At 43.0% G+C, this 19940-nt stretch overlaps 1 protein-coding gene across 13 annotated transcripts in view; it reads left to right on the plus strand.

Moving 5' to 3' along the window:
* The window catches only part of DPY19L3 (dpy-19 like C-mannosyltransferase 3), an 81800-nt gene extending 73855 nt beyond the window's left edge, over positions 1-7945 (plus strand). For 9 of the 13 annotated variants that reach the window (XR_012427404.1, XR_012427403.1, XM_005588733.4 and 6 more), the window contains 2 exons: positions 2372-2530; positions 4129-7945. Coding sequence is in view for 7 of the 13 variants with exons in the window: in XM_005588733.4 (XP_005588790.2) it covers positions 2372-2530; positions 4129-4290 (321 nt within the window). In the remaining 6 variants the exon portion in view is untranslated. The remainder of the gene's footprint in view (positions 1-2371; positions 2531-4128) is intronic. The other 4 variants (XR_012427401.1, XR_012427405.1, XR_286566.4 and 1 more) reach the window with 1 other exon arrangement.
* The last annotated feature ends 11995 nt before the right edge of the window (positions 7946-19940 follow it).

Consider the following 19940-nt stretch of genomic DNA (forward strand, 5'->3'; position numbering starts at 1 on the left):
TGTGTAGGGAAACTCCCCCTTATAAAACCATCAGATCTTGTGAGATTTATTCACTACCACGAGAACAGCACGGGAAAGGCTTGCCCCCATGATTCAGTTACCTCCCACCGGGTCCCTCCCACAACATGTGGGAATTCAAGATGTGATTTGGGTGGGGACACAGCCAAACCATATCAGAGGGGAAATCAGAGCATAAGTGCACAGGGCTCACATCTCCCGGTTCGGGACCTCTGCCTGCCCACATCCACTAAGGACGTGCTGTTAGGCCACAGGTCCTCCCCAGGGAAGAACCAAGAAGACACACGCCTTGAGATGTGCAGAAAAGAGCATTTGGGAGCAAAGCTTTTGGATTAGGGAGGGGAAGGAAAAGGAGTTGAGGCATACTGGTCACATTTCTTACGGACCATTCTGAAGTCTGGGGTTTTTGTTTTTTAATAGATAATAATAGTCTCATAGTTCAAAATTCAGAACATACAAAAGGAAATATAGTGAAAAGTGCCTCTCCCATTATTGCAGTTCTTAGTTCCCCTCCTAGGAGGCAGATAATGTTAGCAGTTTCTTGTGTCTCCTTCCACAGGTATTTCGTGCATATACAAATATGGTGGGGGAGGGTGGTGCTCCTTTCTCCATTTTAACAAAAGAAGTGGCATTCTACATTCTGCTTCTTCGGCACTTAATGTGTTTTGGAAATCATTCTATATTCAGTATATTAACAGCTTCCTTGTTATTTTTAAAGCTGCTTAATATTTTATATGGCTATGGCATATTTTATTTAGCCATTTCTGCTGTTTCCCTGTCTTTTGTGATTATATGAACAATGCTGCAGATAAATTTGTCTGCACATCACTCTTTCCAGACACAGTGTCTGTCTGTACAGCAGATTCTTGGATGTGGAAGTGGTGGGTCAGGGTTGTTGGCATCTGTAATGTAGATCGAAAGATTTATCAAGTCCTCTCTATACAGGTCATATTTGTTTACATTCAAGTCAGCAGTGCAGGAGGTGCCTGTGTCCCTTCATCCCCACCAATCAGGTTTCAAACTCATAAATGTTTCCTAATGTCACTTTTTCATGTTGGCATTTGGAAAGTTGTTGAAAAAGTCTTGTTTTGAGGTGCTATTTGACTAGCCTGAAAGCAGATGATTTTTACTAAATCTCCTGTTTTGTGTAAGAATCATTTGAATTTAGACTCCTGCTAAAATAGGAATTTTTTGATGGGCTCAAGTGTTCCGGATAGTTCCAAATTAACTAGGAGGATGCAGGAAAGGGGCTCCCTGGTTTTCCAGACACCAAGTTCATCCGGGGTGGCCTCTACTGCTTGAACTGGAGACTGCAGAAAAGACAGGTCAAGTGCCAAGGGCGTCCTTCTGGGCATCTCCTTTCCTGTCTCGGTACTAGGGTTAGGCCCCACACGCTGAAATCCTGAAGGCCCTACGGCTCTTCATCATGACCCTGGAATCCTTGGAATGCCTTCAGTCCGAGACCTTGTGCTGGATTGTAGGACAACACAGTTGTTGCAGTAATAGCATCCTACCTCCCTACCATTTCACCCATCCGTGTGGACACATCAAGTTAGACCCTTAAGCCCAAATCAGAAATCTAGCATCGAAATCAGGGTGCAAAAAAGGAGGCAGTGCCTCTCTTCATGAACCCCCACATTCAACACCTCACAAAGTCTGTTTCCATTCCAGCCCCAGAATCTAGGACGCTCAGTTTGCATCCATCCACTAAGGGTGTGTGGCACTGGTATGAACGTGAAGGGGGCCTCCTGTGGCATTGCCCGTGGTGTGCTGCAAGTGGCTCTCACCCCCAGGATGGACGAGAGGGAGAGGAGCAGGGGGGTCTCTCAGTTAGCCGAGATGCGGTGTAGCAAGTAAAGCAGCCTGTGCTGCCCCAGCCTAGGAGCAGGGACCTTACAGGGGTCCTTCTCCCCACCTACCCGTATCAGAAGCTGGGGCTCTGCCTTACTGGGACGTGTGTCCCCTAGACTGTCCCATCGCTCTTAATGGGCCATTTTAGTCCAGGGGTCCCCTTTTTAAAAGTAGAGACTATATCTTATTTACTCAGCCCTGTCATTTACCTTGGAACAGCGCCTACTAATGAATATAGTCCTAACTTGAAGTAATACATTCTGAATCCAGATATGTTCTTCCTGGCTCACTCTCTTCCCAAGGCCGAGCACTCACAGTGGTTTGGGAACTTCCATGCACACGCTCCAGGCCTGCAGATGAGCGCGTGCAGCATGGCCTCGGCTGGAGAGAGCACCTTGGGTGTTAGGTCTTAGACTCAGCCCTGTGAAAGGCTACATCACGTAGTGAACTCCCTGGCAATTGAGTAGCATTTGCCACATTGCATTTTTATCTCTTTTTGAAGGTTTATCAGATATATGCCAAGAGGGCACCAGAGGAAGTGCATGCCCTCCTAAGGTCCTTTGGCACCGACTACGTAATCCTGGAAGACAGCATCTGCTACGAGCGGAGGCACCACCGGGGCTGCCGACTCCGGGACCTGCTGGACATTGCCAACGGCCACGTGAGCCTACTGCCTCTCCCTGTGTGGGGTTCCCCTGCCCCTCCTGCTCTCTCCCACTGAGTGTCCTGTGTCCACTGGTGCATTTCCACAGGCCGGCTTTCAGAGGCTAAGTTGCAATCCAGGGCAGGACTCTGATTTGAATCATAAGAATGTGCATCTTTTTATCTTTTATGTCCAGGTGAATTACGCTACAAATCAAGTATTCACTTTTTCTCTTGCTTCCTGCAGAACGCCTCTCTTGGCACTTTAGTGACTGCCACTGGGGCTGGGCAAGGAAGAGGTGAGAGGGGAGCCCTGGGTCCCCCGTGTCACACCAAACAGAGCAGCTCTGCCTTCAGCTCATTTGTGTGATAGGGCTCTGCATAAAATGTATCTGTTAAGGATTTTGCTGCTATAAACAAAACCTCAGCCTTTAAACCCACTGCTCCAATGCTTCGTATTGGCTAGCCATTGCATGGCAGGGGTGGTGGGGCCCTCCTGCCCTCCGGTCTAGGTGGTGGATTCCCCCTGCCCCTCCTGCTGTCTCCCACTGAGTGTCCTGTGTCCTCTGGTGCGTTTCCACAGGCCGGCTTTCAGAGGCTAAGTTGCACTCCAGGGCAGAAAAGCAGTCAGCCGCTTATCCCCTCTCCCTTCTGAGGAAAGTGTTCTTGGAGCTATGCCAGGTCTCAGTAGAGCAAACATTTTTACCCTTTAGAGGTGTGAGGTGTGCTGTAATTAATGGTATGAAAGCCAATAGATATTTGTAAACAAGTTGTACAAAGTGACAAACCTAGCCTAAATTTGAAAAAAAAAAAAAATTCTTAACTGTACAAAATTTGAAATTCAGATTTTTGCCCGAGGAGAATCATAGTTCATAATTGTCTTGAGTTCAGAGGTGGTGCAGACCAAAGACATCCATTTAAGTTTTGATTTGAGTGTGACTTTTTCAGGTTGTTTATTTATTTTTGGAGACAGGGTCTCACTCTGTCACTCAGACTGGAGTGCAGTGGCACGATCTTGGCTTACTGCAGCCTCAACCTTCCAGGCTCAAGGGATCCTCCTACTTCAGCCTCCCAAGTGGCTGGAACCACAGGCATACATCACCATATCCAGCTAATTTTGTTTATCTTTTGTAAAGATGGGATGGGGTCTGGCTGTGTTGCCCAGATGGGTCTCAGACTCCTGATCCAAGCGATCCTCCTGCCTCAGCCTCCCAAAGTGCTGGGATTTCAGGCATGAGCCACCGCACCTGGCCGAAGTGTGACTTTTTCTGATGAATTAGAGAGCTTTCTCTGATCACAGTAGTTCTCTGTACTTCATTTCTGTGAGAGAGACAGTATAGTATGTTCCTAAGAGCAAGCAGACCTGAGTTCTAGTTCTGGCTTTCCCATTAATGGGATCATCGTGTGGCGCTGCACTCTCCTTCTCAGCCGTGGTCTGCACTTCTGAAGGGGGAAAAGGATGGGCCAGATGATCTCCAAGTGCCCATGGACATTGAAATAATATAATTTAATTTCACTCACATACCATTCTTAAACCCAATACCCATTCCTGCTCCTACTATCTTTCGTAAGTAGGATTTTCCCCCAAAATTGTATTTGGGTTTGTTTTGGTTTTAGATGATGGATGGCCCAGGAGAGAATGATCCTGATTTGAAACCTGCAGACCACCCTCGCTTCTGTGAAGAGATCAAAAGAAACCTGCCTCCCTACGTGGCCCACTTCACCAGAGTGTTCCAGAACAAAACCTTCCACGTTTACAAGCTGTCCAGAAACAAGTAGCACAGATTTCTGCCCAGTGTCTATTTTTGATACAGTGAAACTGCATCATGATGAAACTCGGTAGACGTTTCCTATGTAAGTAGGTAGCCCAAACCTTCAAGCTGTGATATGAGTAAGTTCTACAGTTGTTTACACAAACATTGCCATCTTTGAAAGCATCTTCTACAAGCAGAAGTCTTTTTTGTTGTGTGTCTATCTTTCTCATTAATGTTCTTTAGCCTAAATGTTGACAACTTTCTAAGAGTGACCTAAAATTATGTTGTTGGAGAGAATGATGTGTGTTCCATGGATACCTGGATAGGCACATACCATGTTGGAAGATGAGCACCTGCTCAGGATTTGAAATACTTTTAATTTTCAGGTGGCTTAAAACAGCTATGATTGAATCAACTAGAAATGATGATCGGCTTATTTAATATGATTTCACTGGTGAAGACTAATTGGTAGCTTTCTAAAAAGCTCTTTAGTGTCCTGTTTTATCTTAAAATGTTATAATATTTTCCAATTGTCATGCTTTTAACATTAACAAAAAAAATCATGTTAGGGCTTTGTATCAAACATTTTGTTATACTCTGTCTGAAATGTAATGTGGAGTACTTCAGCACTATGTGTCATGTATTTGTGTGTGTGTGTGCGTGTGCACGCATGTGTTTGAATGCTGGGCACAGAAAAGTGTTACAAGTTCCATATTGTAAATCCTTAAAGGGGCAGAAATGTATGTAGCCAAGTAGAATTTATTACATTTTAGTGTTATTATTTTAAAACTTACTGATACTCTAACCTCTCCTGCAAGTAATAGTTTTGCTTTATTTCTTACTCATTTCAATTTATTGGGTTTGCAAAATTTTGTAAACTTTTTGTGTTTTTAGCCTTTGTATTTTTTACAGCCTAGAATCTTGCAAAGTCTGAATATTTTTTAAATGTTCTATCTTAACTAGTTCACTAATACAGTATTTTTAGCAGACAGCATTTTCAGACAGCATTTTCATACCAAGTTTGACTTGTGGTCTCCAATCTTACTGAGAGGGCCCTGGTAGTGTAATTCTTTTCCTTACTAAAAGGTAACCAAGTGCCTCTAAGTCATGCTTATTTGTAAACAACAAAGAAGAATATATGTACTTGCTCAAAATTTTTTTGATAATTGCTTATATAATTAATTTCTAATGAAGAGGATATGTAAAAGTTGCTAGTAAGAACATATTATGCATTTAATTAAATCAAGATGGCTAATGGAATTAACTTTCTCCCCTGTTCTTGCCAGGTGGAAATGATTTAAGCATTTCTGCTTGCAGTTGTGTTGAAGTAAATTACCATAGACATCAAGATGGCTACATCACATTTTCAAATGATTTTATATTCAATTGCTACTTATTAAGCAGCATTCAAAAAGTCTTTTACACTGTCATGTTGGACACAAGCAGACTCAGCTTTTATCAAAACTTGTTTAAATAAAAAATTGACAGTAGCTGGGTTATTAAATTATGCAACTGAAACTCCTGAATTATACCTTTTTTGTATCCCTTAATAAGATTGGAGACCACTGCAGTTTAGGATAATACAGTAATAAAACGTTTTAATCAGTACTGAAACTTAATAATTAAGCCAATAATGATGCATGCCTGTTGTAGCTGATAGCATGGGTCAGTACATCCTTCAGCGAGTGCCTTACTCTAATTGAAACCAAGCACACGTAAGGTACAATATGTTAGACTCTGTGGTTTTGTTTTCAAAATCCTCTGTTACGGCTATATTTAAATTTGTTTTAAGTATTCCTGTATGTATTCATCTAAGCATTTGGGCATTTGGAGTCTTAATATACAAGAAACATGCACTTAAATTTGTATGCTTATCACCGCAATGATGGCAAACAGTGATTTTTTTTCTTTTTCATAGTTTAGGTGTCATTGTTGCCAGCACCTTTAGTGCTCAGTCTTCAGTGAAAAATATAAAGTGCCAAAAAAATCTTGCAAGACAGAATCCGTACTTAACACTCTTTCCAAGACACTGTGACCATGTACAGTAGAAGTTTTTATTTCCTGATGACCAAATCTATCAACGAATCATGTTATTAATAAATATTTTTAGCACTCGTCAGTATTCTCCAATGTGACCTTCTCACTGGAGTACACAGAAGGAAAGCAAAGAAGAGCATTGACTTCTGGCTCTGGCTTACAGCCTCTCCACCAGGCCGAACGAAGCAAGAGACCCATGGCGGCAGCTCCCTGCCACTCAGACCTGGGTGGTGATAGCCTCAAAGAATGGCTCTGTTTTCTGTTGATAGAAAACCCACTTGATTTTGCTTCTGAGTTAGCAATCAGAAGACCCTCTAAGTACAATAGAAGTGCTCTTAACGGACTCTGCCTATGTGACTCCCAGGCCCCGGAGTCTCCATCTCTCTCGTAAGCCACCTGCCCCAGCACAGCTGGAGGCTGCTCTCTAGTGTTCTCAGTGCTCCGGCTCCCTCCCTTGAGTTGTGCGCCCGTCCCAAACTACTACATGCAAGCTCTGCTTCCTCTTGTAAGTACACAACTCAGTTAAGTATTTACGTACACGTAGAAAATACGGGTGTGAAAAGAAAGAGCTTTCTGCAAAAATTAAGTTGAATGCTTTGGTAAGAAGTGATAAAGGCTAGTTGCCAATAAAAGTCGCTTTTAAATTAGGTGTGGCTGGGAAAATTATAAGATATTGGGGAAAATATACAAATCAAGAAAATTTCTGAGATTAGATTGCTTCATAGATTTATTTAAGTACTCATCCCACCTTTTAAAACTCTAAACTGAGAAGAAGGGACCCAAATCATGTTATCGGTGTGATTTATGTGAGAAGTAGAACTATAGTCATTGGACCCTTAGGCAAAGGAAAAACTCATGTCTTTGTATCAGAAGATCAGCAAACGAATGTACAGTTACACAGTTGAGGTTATGATTCCCTACTTTAACTTACTTACTTTATTAAATGACCAACTACTGATACTGATCACAGTAGTTATTAGAGATTCTAATTCAGTTGGAAGGTTCTAATCACTTTATTACAGGCATTTGAAAAATAGGGATTCATTTCAAGTATATTAGCCAGGAGCATAGTTAGATGTTACCCAGGCCGTTTGTCATCGTGTTAATGGTGATTTTCCTGACCCTTGTGAGATCAGCGTGACAGGAGTGTGTGTGTTTGTGTTGGTGTGGGTGTGTGTTTTTGGTTGGATGCTGCCAGGTGGCAAAGGCATATATAAATACATCATCCGATCTGCATCTTTATTCCACGATTAAAAGTAAAAATGTCTATTCTGATTCTATATTAATTTTGTCTAAGATATAAAAATTTTAGTTCCTCTTTGGCCAAAACCTACCTAAATTAATGTACAGATATTTGGTTTTTAAAATTTAACTCAAATCTCAAAATCAATGAAGTGTTATCAGATCCTGTATCTTGGTTAATATGCTCCCAAATACTTTAAACATGGCAGCCTTTTGGCCTAAGAGAGTGTTTGTCTGTTCGTAGAAAAAAGCTTTTGAGATGAGAGAATGTCTTACTTTCTTGTGGCAATTGGTTTTCTGTTTTTAACACCCTTTGGGTAAAATCTTACAAAGAGCTTTTATAATTTGTTTTACTGAATTGTATGGAGATTGTATACTAAGTAAAGCTCTTTTAAATTGCGTGAGTGTCTTGCATTTCTTTGAAGGTCAAAGCCCAAGGAACCTGCTTGTTGAAGTGCATTAAATATTTGCTAAATAGAGTAAATCACTAAAGATGGGTGTGTCAGGATCTTAATTGTAACTGTTATTGTTGAGGGTGTTTATTTTTTCACATGGATTTTGGTTTGACATCTGCTTATTTGTTTCACTTGAATTCCAAGGTTATAGTTTAGATTTATAAAGAGAAGACTACTATCAGCAGAATTTATCCTTGAAGGGCTAAATGCTATTTATTTTGACCTCAAGAACAGTTTCTACTTAATTAAATTCTGAGTCTTTAGTAGTTCAGGAAGATGGGTGGTAGTGCACCTGCTTGGTTAGAGTATATAGATAACAAATGTGTTGGACTGTTACGTTCAAAGCGGAAGTTGAAATTTCAAGCAAAAATGGTCAGAAAGACAAAATGGAAAAAAACCGGCAGTGAGATCTCAAATATTCTGTACTGACAGGTGGTGCCTAGCAAAATAAGAATAATAGTATAGATAAGCAAGAGATGTGGGATATGAATGAACTGAACATGGAATGGGCTGACATGGACACCAGGCACTTGACAGATGAAATGCTTTTTTTTTTTCTGCCCCTCCTTTCAGATAAGGTGTCTGAAACTCATTTCATAAACCTTTTCATTATTATTTAGAAGTTTGCTTTGTAAGATTGTTTTTCAGCATGCACATAATAGACCTATAGTATAATGTGAAGTCAATTTCATGGGTTACAACCAACATTTAAAAGGAATGGAGGGAGGGAGGGAAGGAGGAGGACAGCCCAATGTTAAATGTAAGTGCTGTTTTGTGGAAGATCTGTTCCAGTTATACATGTAGGTATTCATGTTTGGGGGGTACAGTATAAAATATATTTCTTCTGAGTTACAGTCAGGCTGAAAGCCAGGCCTTTATTAGCTGGGGGATTCTGGGAGGATGGCAGCTTGAACTTGTCTGTGCCCTTGCCCTCTGTGCTAGCAGAACGGTCTGAATGAACATTGGTGATATTAAAGAACTAGCATAATGATACAGAATGGCTGGGCTCCCAGCTAAACCCCACCCTTAAGCCTGGAACCCTGACCCTAAGTGAAAACAGCTGACCCTGTTTTTCTGCCCAAATGTTGCCTTTTGTGGCTGCCACACCCCTATCCTGTGCCCGTAAAAATACTTCAAGTGGCAGAGCAACTCAAGCAGCTGAACAACAGGGATACAAGCCGCCAACTGGCGGGAATACAAGCAGCTGAGCAGCAGAGACTATGGATAGACCCAGCTAACTTCAGACGTGGCTTCAGGGAAAGATCACCTTCCCACACCATCCCCTTTCCAACTCCCATCCCACTGAGAGCCATTTCCATCACCCAATAAAATCATCCACATATTAATACCCTTCAGTCCATTCGTGTGACCTGATTCTTCCTGGATGCCGGACAAGAACCCAGGTGCCAGGAGGGCGGGGGCTTGGATGCTGCTGTGGGGCCCATACACAGCCTGCCTTCTGCCAGAGAGGAGCAACTGGCCAGTTCCAGCCTTCCTTCCCTCCAGTTCCTGCACTCACTTGCTCGCATACTCCCTCTCGCGAGGAGTGGCCAGCAGCAGGCTGAGTGAAACAGCCACTCCAGTTCTCACTCACGAAGAGGTTCCCTTGCTCAAGGGAACAGTCCCATCTCAATAATTCTTATATGTGATATGGACATTTTCTTAAGTTTCTTTAAAGTCATTATATTTTAAAATATGTACTGAAATATTTACAGGCAAGTGTATGTCTAGGATTTGTGTCAGAATTTTGTGGGGCATCTAGATGAAACAAATTAACAATGAAAACATATGGTTTAAGCTAGTTTGGAATTTTTTTATAATGAAAAGAGAGAAATTAAACCCAACGAAACAGACCAGGAAACTAGGAAGATAAAATTTATGAGATAGCTGAAATCAATCAATGCAACAAATAGTAAAAAGGATAAATAAATTCAAAATTCAGTTCTTTTAAAATGAAGCAGATAAACACTGGGCCAACCTGATTAAGACAAAACAACAAAAATATAAAACAGTAGAAATGTAAAAAATGTAATTCCAGAGTCAGGAATAATAATTATATGAGGATAACATATACAATTCTGTAACAAAAATAAATAACCTATAGGAAATGGGTGACTTTCTAACAAAATAGAAAATGTCAATGTGGCCTGAAAAAAGAAGTTAAAAACTTGAATAGACAAGACCCATGAAAGTTCTGGCATGGGGTTCAAAGGTCACAAAGGACATTTGGACAAGAAGGGTACACAGCCAGATTCTTTCTCACTTTTAAAGAGGGGATGACTCCCAAGTTCACTTAGTCTCAGCCATAGAATAGGGAGAGCCCCAAGTTTTAGGAAAGCTAGTCCAACTGTCACACCAAAATAACACAGAGAATGTATCCGTTTTCTATTACTACATAACAAATTACCACAAATTTTGCAGCTTGAAACAACACACGTCTATTATCTCAAGGTTTTGTGGATCAGGAGCCAAAGCACAGGTTAGCTGGGTCCTCTCCTGTCTCACAAGGCTGCAATCAAGGTATCAGCCAGGCTGCTTTCTCATCTGGAGTTAGGAGACCTCTTCCAAGTTCACGCAAGCTGGTGGCAAAATTAAACTCCTTATGCCTGGGACTGAGGCCATTAACTCGTAGAGGCCACCCCTCTCTAGGTGATTCACAGCATGACTGTTAGCCTCTTCAAGGCCATCAGAAATCATCTCTCCTGTTCCTCTTTCAAGAGTTTTTTGGCCGGGCACGGTGGCTCACGCCTGTAATCCCAGCACTTTGGGAGGCCAAGGCAGGCGGATCATGAGGTCAGGAGATTGAGACCATCCTGGCTAACACAGTGAAACCCCGTGTATACTAAATATACAAAAAATTAGCTGGGGGTGGTGATAGGCGCCTGTAGTCCCAGCTACTCAGGAGGCTCACTCAGGAGAATGGTGTGAACTCGGGAGGTGGAGCTTGCAGTGAGCCAAGATTGCGCCACTGCACTCCAGCCTGGGCATTGTAGTGAGCTGAGATCGCGCCACTGCACTCCAGCTTGGGCGACAGAGCAAGACTGTCTCAAAAATAAAAAGGGGGGGTTTCACCTGGTTTAAGTCAGACCCACTCGATATAATCTCCATTTTTGTTAGCTCAAAATCAGCTTATTTGTGACCTGAATTACATCTGCAGAATCCTTTTGCTTTTGCCATATAGCCTTGCCTAATTACATAAGTAGGAGTGGCGTTTATATTCATAGGCTCATCCACACTCAAGGGGAGGGGCTCTGCAGGGCATGTTCCTCAGGCAGTGGGAATCTTGGGGGCCATCTTAGAATTCTTCCTACCACAGTTTAAAAGGACAGGATCTGGGCCAGGCATGGTGGCTCACACCTGTAAGTGTGGGCTTTGGGAGTGCTTGGGAGGTGCTTTGGGAGGCCAGGGCAGAATGATCACTTGAGGTCAGGAGTTCAAGATTAGCCTGGGCAACATAACAAGACCCCATCTCTACAAAATACATGTTTTGTAAATTAGCCATGAGTGATGGCACACACCTGTAGTCCCAGTTACTCAGGAGTCTGAGGTGGGAGGATCCCTTGATCCTAGGCATTTGAGGCAGTGGTGAGCTATGATTGCATCACTGCACTCCAGCTTGGCAACAGAGCAAAACCCTGTCTCTTAAAAAAAAGTTTAAAAGAATAGGGCCTGGTGATAATGGTTAACATACGGCTTTTGTAAACTTTGACAGAAAGGAGGCACACAAGGTGAATCCCAGGGTCACCTAGGCTTTCTCCCTTAGAGGCTTTTCCAAACTGTGGCACAGGAAAATGGAGCCCAAGCAGAGTATGGCAGGCTTCCTGGAGGAAGCAGATTTGAGTTGATAGCTGCTAAGGTGGCTGGGATTTGGCAGGGGGTTGGAGGGGCAGAGCACCAGAGAGGAGGGAATTACAATAATGAAAACCTAAGAATTTCCCATTGGGTCCTCGGTCAGTTCCTAGCCTGCAGAGGCTTAGCAGGGAACATTCTGGTCAGTGGCAGAACTGAACAGAAATTTCAGAGGTTACACAATCCTGAGGAGACTTTGGAATTTGGGTGCAGCTGGGACTGAGAGACCATGGTGAATCTCCCAGGCATTCAGCTGAGACTCTAGAGAGGCTATACCTTATTCTGGGAGTAGAGGCTGTTATCCAAATTACCTGCCAGAAACAAATGTAAATCTGCTATGAAGGATGATAACCTTATTCATGGCTTCAAATTATCTTTATACTTTTTATATACACAGTGTAGCACTCAATAAAAAATAATCAGGAATAATTTTTAAAAACTGAGACCAGGTGTGGTGGCTCACACCTGCCATCCCAGCATTTTGGGGGGGGTCAAGAAGGGAGGATCACTTGAGCCCAGAAATTTGACACCTGGACAACAAAGCAAAATTCTGTGTCTACAAAATATACAAAAACTTAGGTGTGGTAGCATATGCCTGTAATCCCAGCTACTCAGGAGGCTGAGGTGTGAGAATCACCTGAGCCTGGGATATCGAGGCTGCAGTGAGCCGTGATCATGTCACTCTGTACTCCAGCCTGGTGACAGAGTCCTGTCTCAAAAAAAAACAAAAACAAAAAACATGACTGAAACAGAATTGAAGTAGAAACAGAGCCACAGGCAAATCAAATATTGCAGCCTGAAGCATAGACTTTAAAATAACTATGCTTATCATATTTAAGACTTTAAATGACAAGATGGAGAATTTAGGTGAGTAACTGAAAACTTTATAAAAGCAAAATGGAAATACTAGAACTGAAAAAGTGCAATGAATTAAGTGTTCACTGTTGGCTTAGACACAGCTGAAGAGAGAATTGATCAACTGGACAATAGGTTAGAAGAAAATATCCAGGCCGGGCATGGTGGCTCAAGCCTGTAATCCCAGCACTTTGGGAGGCCGAGATGGGCGGATCACGAGGTCAGCAGATCGAGACCATCCTGGCTAACACGGTGAAACCCCGTTTCTACTAAAAAATACAAAAAACTAACCGGGCAAGGTGGCAGGCGCCTGTAGTCCCAGCTACTTGGGAGGCTGAGGCAGGAGAATGGCGTAAACCCGGGAGGCGGAGCTTGCAGTGAGTTGAGATCCAGCCACTGCACTCCAGCCCGGGCAACAGAGCGAGACTCTGTCTCAAAAAAAAAAAAAAAAAGAAAAGAAAATATCCAGACTAAAACATTGTGGGTTGGGGAGAACGTGAAAAACAAAGGAAAGGCTGTGTGTGGTGACTCACACCTATAATCCCAGCACTTTGAGAGGCCAAAGCAGGATAGGTTGGGCCTCAGGAGTTTGAGACCAGCCTGGGCAACATAGTGAGACCCGTTTTGTTTTGTTTTGTTTTGTTTTGTGATGGAGTCTCACTCTGTTGCCAGGCTGGAGTGCAGTGGCAAGATCTGGGCTCACTGCAACCTCCGCCTCCCAGGTTCAAGTGATTCTCCTGCCTCAGCCTCCCAAGTAGCTGAGACTACCGCCGCCCACCATGCCCAGCTAATTTTTGTAGTTTTAGTAGAGACGGGGTTTCACCATATTGGCCAAGATGGTCTCGATCTCTGGACCTCGTGATCCGCCAGACTTGGCCTCCCAAAGTGCTGGAATTACAGGCATGAGCCACCATGTGCAGCCCCTATTTTTATTTAAAAAGAAAAAGGAGAGCATGGAATGTATTTTGGTACATTTATGCCATTCTGTAAGTGGTACTGGAGTCCCACAAGAAGAGGAAAGAGAATGAACCTGTATCACTTTGAGCATGCTACTCATATTCTTAGCTTCATGTCTTCTTTTGTAAATGGAGGTGTAATCATAATCTACCTATTGGGTTGTGGGGTGGATTAAATGAGATAACATTTCAAGTAGTAGGCCCAATATCTAGCACATGGTAAGTACATTAGATGAAAGCTGCAGGATTATTATTACAGTCATCTTCAAAATTAGAATATGAAAGAGAAAAGCCTGAAGAACAAAGTTACAGGTGAGTCTGACAGATACTGAAGAGCCCTTAGTAATTTTATGTTAACTATTCTTGCTGTAGAAAATATCTTTAAAAGCAAAAAAAAAAAAAAAAAACTTCAGGGACTGAGGAGGAGATAAAGAGAACAGTTTTACAGAGAAATCAATTTCTTAGTAAGTCCCGAGGTGTGTCTTTGCAACACAAGGAAATGGATTTGTGTTTGTGTCTGTGTATGGGTGCGGAAGAGAGACAGAAAAATAGAGCCATGGACAAAGACGAAGAGACACTGATTGAATGTTCTTAGAGGAGACATTATCATTGCTGAAGATAAATGCCAAAGCCCTGCCAAGGTGCACATATTCATAAAGAAGTAGAAGGGGCTGATTGTGCATGAATCTGCTTAAGAAAGGGAAAGGAGTGAAGGAACATGATTTCAGGACTAGCCGGGTAATTAGAACCGCAGTGAGCTAATTAAGGCTCATAAATTTAATGAAACTATTAGCATTTTCTCTTGCAAGAAAAGGTGTATGTTTTTTCTCAGGAAATGACACCTGTGAACAATTATCTCTCATTTCTATTGAGATTATTTACATAAGTTTTGCTCATTTGGCACTCACTGCTGTTAATTATTATTATTATTTTTTTACAACACTTGATCTCACTAGATTCACTCTGTAGCTAAGAAGGTGCTTTGGGGGTTACTGATAATTAATAGTTCAGCACAAATAGACAAAACCATTGTTAGGGGACCTGCTGTACTGTTACTGTGGTATTTTTGTGGGCAGCCTTTTTGTTTAATAGAAAATGTTTCAGAATCTTTGAATATCTGTAAGAGCCTGGTAGATTATGAAAATTATGAACACAGTTTTTCCTAGGCCATCATGTAGCTCAATGGTTTCTTCAGTGAGAACTTATTGAGTACCTACTCTATGCCAGAGGAAGAGGTGAGAAAAGGGCATGAGGATAGGTTTATGATATAAACATTAATTCAAAAGATCCTATTATTGCACTAAATTGAAATGGTTATGATGACCTCTTAAGGGAAAACCAAGGGTGTATCATTTACGAAATTTAAAATTGCAAGTGTAAACCAAAAGTATCTGAGACAAGTCTTAATTTAGAAAGTTTATTTTGCCAAGGTTAAGGACACATCATGACACACAGTCTCAGAAGGTCCTGATGACATGTACCCAAGGTGGTCGGGGTGCAGCTTAGGTTTATACACTTTATGGAGACATGAGATACCAATCAATGCATGTAAAATGTACCCTGGTTGAGTCCAGAAAGGTGGGCAACTCAAAGTGGGGGGCTCCCAGGTCATAGGTAGATTTAAAGATTTTTCTGGGGCCGGGCACGGTGGCTCAAGCCTGTAATCCCAGCACTTTGGGAGGCCGAGACGGGTGGATCACGAGGTCAGGAGATCGAGACCATCCTGGATAACACGGTGAAACCCCGTCTCTACTAAGAAATACAAAAAACTAGCTGGGCGAGGTGGCGGGCGCCTGTAGTCCCAGCTACTTGGGAGGCTGAGGCCGGAGAATGGCGTGAACCCGGGAGGTGGAGCTTGCAGTGAGCTGAGATCCGGCCACTGCACTCCAGCCTGCAGAGCGAGACTCCGTCTCAAAAAAAAAAAAAAAAAAAAAAAAGATTTTTCTGATTGGCGGTTGGTTGAAAGAGTTATTGTTAATAGAAAGGAATGTCCGAGTTACGGTAAGGGACTCTGAAGTCCCAGGTTTTATTATGCAGATGAAGCCTCTAGGTAGCAGGCTTCAGAGACAGTAGATTGTAAATGTTTCTTATCAGACTTAAAGAGTCTGTTCTATCCATAATTCCCAAAGTAAGGAGGGTATAATGAAGCATGTCCAGTTCCCCCTTCCCATCATGGCCTGAACTAGTTTTTCAGGTTAACTTCAGAATGCCCTTGGCTGAAAGGAGGGGTCCATTCAGGTGGTTGGGGGGCCTTAGAATTTTATGTTTGATTTACACAAGTTTCAGAAAACCTAACCCAGGTTGTCTTACATAAAGGGACTGTTTTAGCACATTTAACTTTTTTAGGCCTTTAGGTAAGGCTTAATCTGATATCCTAGTAATTAGATTTATTCAGTTAATATTTGTTGATACCTAAAAGGCCTTGGGAATACATTAGTGTCTAAGACATTCCATATTCTCATAGAGCTTACATTTTAGTAGAGGATACCGACAACAGATAAGAAAAATTACAGAAAACTCCAAATGTTTTAAGAGAAATGAAAGTGCTGTGGTAGAGATGAGTGGGTGGCTCCTTGGGTCTGGGCGCTCAGAAAGCCTTCTTGGAGGAGATATTTAGGCCAAGGTTTCAATGACTACACCCAGAAGAATCACTCTATACTAAGATTGGAGGGAAGAAGCCTCCAGGCCGCTAAGCCAGTATCACAAAGCCCCGGGCAGAAAGGAGCTTGGTGCGCCTGTCAGATGCAGCACATGGGAGATGAGAGTAGAAGGATGCAGAAGGCAGACCACACATGCCACCATAAGGAAGTTGAATTTGTTCCCAGATGTGATTGAAAAATAGTGGAAGATTTTGAGCAGGGTAGTGACATTATCTCATTTGTGTTTCAAACAGCATCTCTGTGATACTGTATTTTTCTATTGCTGCCATATCAAGTGATCAAAAACGTACAGGCTTAAAACATCACAAACATGTGGTCTCCAGTTTTGTAATCAGAAGTCCAGGTAGAGCAGGGCATGACTGTTTCCTCTACATAGAGTCCAGGAAGATGAAACCTAGGCTCCCTTCTGGAAGCTCCAAGGATGAGTCCGTTTCCAGGCTCATTCAGTTGAAGAACCAGGGTTCTCATTTCTTGGCTGGCTCTCAGCTAGGGACCACCCTTCGCTCCTCAAGGCCTCTCTTTGGTTCTTGCTGCATAGCCTCCTACATCTCAAGACCACCAGCAGGGTGTCAAGCTTCACATTCCTTCTGTCTCTTTGCTGCATCTTCTTGACTTCAGCTGGGAAAGAGTCTCCACTTCTTAGGACTGGTGTGTGTTAGATTGGAACCACCAGATAATAGAAGATAATCTCCCTCATCTCAAAGTTCGTAATTGTCATCACATCTGCAGAGGCCCTTTGGCCAAGGAGCATGACATATTCACGGGTCCTAGAGATTAGGAAGTGGATATTTCACAGGGGGGCGGCATTGATCAGCCGACCACAGATGCTGGGTGGAAATCAGATGTGTGGGTGAGGTGTGCGATCGGAAGCAGGGAGACCAGTGATCAGGATACTTCGGTAGTCCAAGTGCAACGTTATGGTGTTTGGGAACAGAATGGTAGGTGGGGTAGAGAGAGGAAGTAGGGCTGATAGGACTTGCTGGTATTATAACAACATAAATGGAACCGGAGGTCATTATGTTAAGTGAAATAAGCCAGGCACAGAAAGACAAACATCACATGTTCTCACTTACTTGTGAGAACTAAAAATTAAAATAATTGAACTCATGGAGATAGAGAGTAGAAGGGTGGTTACCCAAGGCTGGGAAGGGTAGTGGGGGAGTGGAGGGGAAGTGGATGGTTAACGAGTACCAAAAAGTATGAGTAACACCTAGTGTTTACTAGCACAACAGTGCACCTGTAGTCAAAAATAATTGTACATTTTAACTGTGCATTTAATTGTATATACTAAAAGAGTATAATTGGAATGTTGTAAGACAAAGGTGTATTATTCTGTTCTCACGCTGCTAATAAAGACATACGTGAGACTGGGAAATTTATAAAGAAAAAGGTTCAATGGGCTCATGGTTCCACGTGGCTGGGGAGGCTTCACAATCGTGGCGGAACATTAAAGAAGAGCAAAGGCACGTCTGCCATGGCAGCAGAGAAGAGAGCTTGTGCAGGGGAATTTCCATTTATGAAACCATCAGATCTCGTGAGACTTAACTACCACAAGAACAGTATGGGAGGAACCACCCCCAGGATTCAGTTATCTCCACCTGGCCCCACCTTTGGCACATAGAGATTATTATAATTCAAGGTAAGATTTGGGTGGGGACACAGCTATACCATATCAAAAGGATAAATTCTTGAGGTGATAGATATGCCATTTACTCTGATATAATTATTATGCATTGCATGGCTGAATCAAAAGATCTCATGTAACCCATAAATATATATATCTACTACATACCCACAAAAATTAAAAATAAAAAAAAAGACTTGCTGGCAGATGAGACATTAGGAATAGGGGAAAGACTATGAGGAACCAATTTTTTTCTTGGCTTGCATAACTGGGTGTATAATGGTGCCTCTTCTTGATTTCTCTTTTTTTTAAAAAATGAACCTAATATTATGAACATAAAAGGGTGCCTTTTCTTGAGATGGAGAAGATTATGTGTTAGTCATGATTGGTGTTCAACAAATATTCTGGTTCTCCCCTCTTCTTGACCCCTTTTCACCTATGTGGGTCCTTATGACTTGTTCTTCACAATGAGATACGTCATTTCTGGGTCAGAGCATTCAACTCCCCTTGCAAAATCGTCCAGAACTCTCTCTCCCCAGTGGTGGCTGCTGCTCTGTCCACCTGGGTCCTGGAATAAGGATGGTGAGGAGCAGAGATTTCTTGCCAACTGGCATTCAACTTGTACTGTAAGAAATAAACCTGTATTGTTTTAAGTCACTGAGATTTGGGGGTGGGTTGTTATTGCCCCACAGTCTCACCCATTCTGACCTGACATACTGGGGGAGGAGCAGGAAAAAAGTATTGTGAATTGGCCATGTGGAGTTTAAGGTGCTTTTTCAGTGGTGGTCCAGGTCCCAGGCCTTTCTGCCCACTCCACTGCTGTGCTGTGAGGAGTGTAAACATATTCCACTCCATTCTTGCAGACCCACTCCTGGTTCTAGAATAGCTGCCCACTGCTCTCAAGGTCTGTATGTTTCCTGGTCCAAGTTCAGAGTGGGGAAAGTGTACCTCCAATATAGCTCAAAGGGCCAGTACTGGAGCCTTTTGGACCTGGCTTGGTTCATGTGCCCGTCGTAGAGCCAACCACTGTGACCAGGGGCATGGGTTCAGTAGATGACTTGGACCAGTCAGTTTCTATCTCTGGAGTTGGAATGTGGAAATAATCACACATAAATCACCTGGCTAGGAAAGCCAGAGTACTATTGGGAAGGGAGAAGATGGGAAGAGATGCTGGGAATACATGTCCAGTACAAGGAAAAAGACATCTTCAAGTTCCTGCAGTAGATCTGGCACTGTCCTTGGCACTGTGTGTGGTCTTACCTGTAGGGTCCAGCCCTGTGGGGCTTAGCAGGTGTTCTCCCCATGTGCGGAGACAAGAGATTGTAGAAAAATAAAGACACAAGACAAAGGGTTAAAGAGAAAACAGCTGGGCCCTGGGGACCACTACCACCAAGACGCAGAGACCGGTAGTGGCCCTGAATGGCTGGGCTTGCTGATATTTATTGCATACAAGACAAGGGGTCAGGGTAAGAAGGGTGAATCATCCAAGTGATTGATAAGGTCAAGCAAGTCACGTGATCTTGGGACAGGGGGCCCTTCCCTTTTAGGCAGCCGAAGCAGAGAGGGAAGGCAGCATACATCAGCAGAAAATGCTGTCTGCTTCGGCTGCCTAAAAGGGAAAGAAAGACTTTCACTATTTCTTCTACCCCTGTCTACTAAGAACTTCAAAGAGGAGCCAGGAGTACAGGAAGAACATGAAAGCGAACAAGGAGCATGACCATTGAAGCACAGCACCACAGGGAGGGGTTTAGGCCTCCGGATGACTGCAGGCAGGCCTGGAAAATATCCAGCCTCCCACAAGAAGCTGGTGGAGCAGAGTGTTCCCTGACTCCTCCAAGGAAAGGAGACTCTCTTTCACTGTCTGCTAAGTAACGGGTGCCTTCCCAGGCACTGGCGTTACCGCTTGACCAAGGAGCCCTCAAGCGGCCCTTACGCAGGCGTGACAGAGGGCTCACCTCTTGCCTTCCAGGTCACTTCTCACAATGTCCCTTCAGCAC

Source organism: Macaca fascicularis, chromosome 19 (genome assembly GCF_037993035.2).
Source record: "Macaca fascicularis isolate 582-1 chromosome 19, T2T-MFA8v1.1".
Taxonomy (NCBI): Eukaryota; Metazoa; Chordata; class Mammalia; order Primates; family Cercopithecidae; genus Macaca; species Macaca fascicularis.